Consider the following 6,155-nt stretch of genomic DNA (forward strand, 5'->3'; position numbering starts at 1 on the left):
CTCCGCAGCATGTGGGATCTTCCCGGACCAGGGCACGAACCCGTGTCCCCTGCATCGGCAGGCGGACTCTCAACCACTGCGCCACCAGGGAAGCCCCTCTCTCATTTTATTGTAATGGATGTTAAAGATCACAGGGAGAGGTGACTTTTAAGAGGTGAAAGAATAGATTTTGCTCTTAAGTATGCCCCCCATTAACTTCTCTGGCCTTTTAAAGTAGTACTGCACTGTGCCAAAATGACTATAAACATAGGCACCAAAGTCACATGGCAGTACTTACTCACATGTTTATCTATGATTCAGAATATTTTTATTAAGGTTAATATTAAAATGAAAACATATCTGTTTTCTTAAAGAGAGCTCATAGATGGATTCCCAAGAATGTGTCCCCAAATTGGCATATCCCAGTTGTGAAACACTGCTAGCCATCTTCTATACCTAAATCAGAGCCTTCTGATTTTATTATTCTCCAGCTTAAAAATCTTTCTGTGAGAGGCATTCTCATAAATTGCTAGTATAAAGTGGTATAATCTTTATGAAGACAATGTACCAACATCTTTCAAAATTACTAACACATTTAGCCTTTGACTTAGCAGTTTCACTTCTGGAGTTTTATCCTGTAGATATACACATATGAATGGACATTTGCACGGTGTTATTCATTGTAACATTGTTTATAATAACAAAAGATGAGAAACTGCCCATCAATAGTGAGTAGAGGAATTTAATGTTTACCGTGTATTAAGAGATTGCAATGAAATTAGAAAATATTTTTAACAGAATGATAATGAAAATATGATCTATAAAAATGTATGGGATACACCTTAATCTGTGTTTAGAGGAAAATTTATAGCCTTAAAAGCTTCCATTAGAAGAGAAGAAAATTGAAAATCAGCGATCTAAATATCTATCTCAAGAAATTAGAAAAAGAAAAGTAAATGCAATCCAAAGATAGTAGAAGACAGGGGATAATAAAGGAGAATTTACTGAAATAGAAAACATACAATAGAAGGAATAATGACACCAAAAATAATTGGTTTTTTGAAAACACTGTAAACTTGATCAGCTCCTGGCAAGGCTGATCAAGGGGAAAAAAAAGGTCCATGTTACTGATATCAGGAACGAAAAAGGGGACATTATCTCAGATCCTATAGCCATTAAAAAGAAAAATTAAAGGACATTAAGTGCAGTTATTTCAGAGCATCAAAAAGAGGGAATACTTCCTAGCTTGTTTTATGAGACCAGCATAACTTGGATACCAAAACCTGAACCAGGGATGTTATAAGAAAGGAAAATTTATAGGCAAATCTCTTACATGATTATAAATATAAGATTCACCCAGCAAAATATTTTAAATGCATCATATTATATACCGAGACCATACATTCCAGGAATGAAAGTTCGGTTTAACATTCAAAATCAGTCCCTTTAATTAATCACATTAACAGAATAAAGGGAGAAATTATATAAGCATTTTGGTAGATGGAAAAAGTTGATAAAATGCAACTCTTATTCATGATAAAAAAGAAAACTCTTGGGCTTCCCTGGTGGCGCAGTGGTTGAGAGTCCGCCTGCCGATGCAGGGGACACGGGTTCGTGCCCCAGTCCGGAAAGATCCCACATGCCGCCGAGCGGCTGGGCCCGTGAGCCATGGCCGCTGAGCCTGCGTGTCTGGAGCCTGTGCTGCGCAACGGGAGAGGCCACAACAGTGAGAGGCGCGCGTACCGCAAAGAAACAAAAACAAAAAAAACAACTTTACCTGTTCCGAAAACCATTCCTACTTAAACCTACAAACATGGGGAGACAGGTATTTCTCAATAATTATTTGTAGATATAGGATAATCTAAAGCTAAGTTGTGGTTCTGAATGATTTTGACTTCTGAATTAAAGTAGTTTTTGCTTTTTTTCTGACTCTTGATAGGATCTTTCCAATTAAAGATATACCCCTGGAGACTGATAACCTTGCTGACTGGCTCTATCAGCGTTTTATTGAAAAAGAGGACCTCTTATCACATTTTTATGAAACAGGTACACAGAGTCCTATTATACATGTTCCTGATGTTATGATAGTTTCAAAGATGTACTTTAGGGGAGATAACCATTTTTCGATTCTTCAGATACCCTAAAGGAATCACAGTATTTCTGTGTTTAAGAATTTCAGCTTAGAATTTTTATAAAGACAAATTTATGTGAAATTTATTCAGGCTCTTCATCAGCCAGTGTGGAAAGATCAAATGGTGAGTATCCCTTGTATAAATGGATCTAGTTCAAGAGAGTACACAGTCTGGAAGACGGCCAGCATACATTTGCGATTATATGGTCTGTTTTATGAGACGGCAAGTATCATTCATGTGTTGGCATTGTACTTGATTGTTTGACTGATACCGTCACCATACAGTTGTTTCAGATCACTTTTGACTGCATTTTCAGGGACTTCCCTGGTGGTCCAGGAGTTAAGACTCCATACTTCTACTGCAGGGGGCGTGAGTTCAATCCCTGGTTGGGGAACTAAGATCCCGCATGTTGTGCGGCCAAATAAATCAATAACTGCATTTGCACGAGCTTTATTCTTTTCTTTACATGGAGGGATAAAGTTTACATGTTAAGTTTTCATGGATATAACCTTATTACATTTTTCTCCTAGGGAGACATTTACCCTAAGATCCCTTTTCTATACTCAATATTCTCTACGTTCTGTGACAACTACAATGAGCGAAAAAGACCTAGGAGGCAGGGAGGGGAGAGGGAGGAAAAAAAGGAAGTTAGGAAAGAAGGAAATAACATTGGTAGAACACCAGGCATACCAAAGTGCTTTCTCAGTTAGCTGTGCCATGGGTCTATTTTCTAGACCCTGCAATAGGGATAAAAAGATGAAGAGAAAGTTGTCCTGGGCCTGAGAATAGCCATGGGGTTTTAGATTAGTAGAGGCCCAATTTTCTTCCCACCTAGACTTTTTTGGTACAGAATTAAAGTAGATATTGAATCAGACTATAGAAGGTCTAATACTAATAAGCAAAGGCTGATACTGTTAATTACCTCTAAGGATTTTTTCTTTATGTTTAGGGTTGTTTCACTTTGTCCTCGATAGGATTCCTTCCTCAACTTTCCGACCCTGGGGCTTTGGAGTAGTGCATATTAATATGACAGAAGTAAGACATTGTGTATGCTATTAGAATTCCTAGTAAGACTAGTTGAACAAGATGCCTCTCTCTGCTGTGTGCATTCCTTGGTCTTACTCTAGAAATTTCTTTCAAGATGAGATAGGATGGATATCTAAGAAGGCATCAAGTGATTAAAAGGCCAGCAAGATCTGTCTTCTTTTTCAATCTCAATCTCTTTATGATATTTGGCCTAAATAGTAGCAACAATAATAGAAACTCTTTTTAAGAAAGCTATTTGTATAACAGACCTTGAAACTTAAAAGCGTTCTCTGTAAATTGTTTGTGAGAAGCAAATCCTCTCTTGAATCAGCTTATCGTAGGGGATTATCAGCAAGGACAAAGGCTATTTGAAATGCTGAAGAGTGTTTTCAGGATGACCTTAGGTAGTATTGCTCCAAAGTGTCTAGCCTTCCTTTCCAGAAGAGAATTTACAGACATCTGTTTACTTTGTGTTTCTCCTTTTTATTATTAAGACATATTCCATAAACCATATTGCCTTTTGAAAATAATATCAGAAATTTACAACCCCTTTTGTGGCAAAAACATTTAATTTGTAAACAGAAGAATTAGTATAAATTATGCTATTCTGGAAATATTTTCTTTTTCATTGGCCTCGCCACATGGCTTACAGGATATTAGTTCCCCGACCAGGGATTGAACCCAGGCCCTTGGCACAGAGGGCACAGAGTCCTAACCACTGGACCGCTAGGGAATTCCCTGGAAATTATTTAATTGAGTCACACATCCTGTGTCCTGGCCATTGTGGAAATCTATAGGGATGCAGTGGAAAACAGTGCAGCCATAGTGCCTTCTGTCATGCAGCTTATATTCCAGCAGGAGACAGAGAGTAAACCAGTCTGTAGAAAAAAGAAAAGGTAGATTGCAATCAATACAGATTGTGGAAAGTGCCAAGAAGGAAATAAACACGGAGATAAGAGTGACTGACGGGGGAAGGGGAGACTAGATGGGTGGTATTTTTCTGATATTGGAAGAATGCAAGGAGCCTGCCATTCACTGAGGTGGAGGAGGAGCGTACCAGCCAGAGAATAAAGGCAGGAAAAGGCTTAGCGGTTTGAAAATTGTATTTCAAATGATATCTCTCTTTAAGAGCAACAAGAAGTCACAGAAGATATTTTAAAGAAAACAAGAGCAAAAAACTCTAGTTAAACTAATGTTCAACTTTTATTCTAGGACACCTACCACCACAGTAAAACAAGTTAATATTTCTGTCTTGTCTTTTAGGGGCTTTTCCACCTCCCAAGGGCCGTGAGGAAGCTGTTTCCAGGGAAATGACGCTCAGCAATACGTGGCTATTTCTCATACAGTCTTTTGCATTTTTGTCAGGCTATATGTGGTACAGCATCTTTCAGTATTTTTACCATTGCCTGTTTTAGGAATTGACTTGGTCAAGGTCACCACAGGAGCTTGGACTTTCATAAGCGTGCATTGTTTTACATGTACAAATCAGAATATAAAAAAAAAAGGAAAAGGAAATTCAATGGATGGATTAATATTTATCCCCCTTTGGGATATTTTAAAACTCTACTAAAATGAGGATCAATAATATAATGACCTGCAAATATGTTTTAAGGACTTTTCATGTTTTAAAAAGATACACTCCACCACACATTTAAGCAAACATCACTTTTGGAGAAGAGGAAATCATAAAATCATCCTAGAAGACTCTCTGAGACAAATTCTGTTGCCACCAGATATACCTGTTAATCTAGTTCAAGCTCAGAAAGTTGTACGCATCCATTCCTTTTAGCTAGTAGTCTCTGTTAGGCAGTGCTGTAGAGTGCCCTCATCTCCACCAACTCTTGCTGTGTTACTGGTAACCTCGAGGGGAACTGGTTGGCACCTTCTGAAGAACTCTTTCCCTGTTGTTCGCAGCGACACTCCAGTCCTCCATAGCTACATGAAGTTCAGTGTCAAGCATACTCTGGGGGACAAAGCAGTGTCCACTGGACATATTCTGGTACTAGAATGTGTTCTTCAGAAAGACCAGCTCAGTCCAATGCTGTGTTTACATGCACTAGTGCTTCCCCTTGTATGAGGGGTGGGTCATTTGATTTATCTTCTTGTATAGAAGACATATCATAGGTTGATGATTGTCTTTTACAAAATGCACTTTTATCAGATGCATATATAGCAAAGGATTAGTACTATAACCTAAAAACAAACATAAGCGTAATCAGTGAGTGGGATTTTTGAGAGGCTGCCTGTCTGCACGTGGATCTGTGCTCTGGCGCTCTCCAGCGCTACCTGCATTGGGCACCAACCACACTGAGGCTTCCGTCCCACTCAGAGCCTTTTTTTTTTTTTTTCTCCATTTTGCATATTAGCATTAAACGCATATGGGGATGGTTGAAACAAATTAAGGTAAGACATTTGAATGATCAGTTTAAGGTGAAATAGACTAGTTTATTAGAAAAATAAGAGATAAGCCAGGCGCTGGCTTCCAGTGGTGACAAGTTCTCACATGGCACCCCCGGAACCTGTGTTCCCTTAGCACATCAAGGAGCTGCCCATGTCAGAGTGGTGTAACCAGGAGAGAGACCAGCAAAAAGGCCTCTCAGTCTCTTCCAATTGCCTTTGGAAAGGATAAAGTCAAGTTTCTATTTCTAGAAAACTTCTTTTTCTTAAATGTGTCACTATGTTCACGTGATTGACCTCATAGTAGAACCAAACACTTCTCAAAAAGTGCTGGCGTGCCATCAGCCCGTCACCTGCACTCCCAGTGTTGAGAGAGAGGCTATTTTTTGGCTTGGGACTATAAAACTGTTTAGATCCTAGTGAGTCAGTGGTAGTTATCTGTGATGTGAGCATTGTAGGTTCCCCTATCGCCACTAATCGTACAAATGACAATTTTGAGAAGTAGCCAGAAAATAAAAGTAAAGGCTAGTGTTATCTTTTTTTTCAATAAACCAAAAAAAACTGGAAAGATGTGAATTTTCTCCCAGTTATGTGGGAAAGGCAAAGCAACACCAAATCAAA

General features: G+C 38.7%; 1 protein-coding gene across 1 annotated transcript in view; it reads left to right on the forward strand.

The window, feature by feature from the left end:
* Positions 1-4,628, forward strand: part of LPGAT1 (lysophosphatidylglycerol acyltransferase 1) — a 60,078-nt gene extending 55,450 nt beyond the window's left edge. Inside the window, exons 6-7 of the mRNA XM_024751182.1 lie at positions 1,919-2,025; positions 4,401-4,628. Coding sequence (XP_024606950.1) covers positions 1,919-2,025; positions 4,401-4,552 — 259 coding nt within the window. The 3' untranslated portion in view covers positions 4,553-4,628. The remainder of the gene's footprint in view (positions 1-1,918; positions 2,026-4,400) is intronic.
* The last annotated feature ends 1,527 nt before the right edge of the window (positions 4,629-6,155 follow it).

Source organism: Neophocaena asiaeorientalis, unplaced genomic scaffold (genome assembly GCF_003031525.2).
Source record: "Neophocaena asiaeorientalis asiaeorientalis breed wild unplaced genomic scaffold, Neophocaena_asiaeorientalis_V1.1 scaffold67, whole genome shotgun sequence".
In the NCBI taxonomy this organism is placed as follows: domain Eukaryota; kingdom Metazoa; phylum Chordata; class Mammalia; order Artiodactyla; family Phocoenidae; genus Neophocaena; species Neophocaena asiaeorientalis.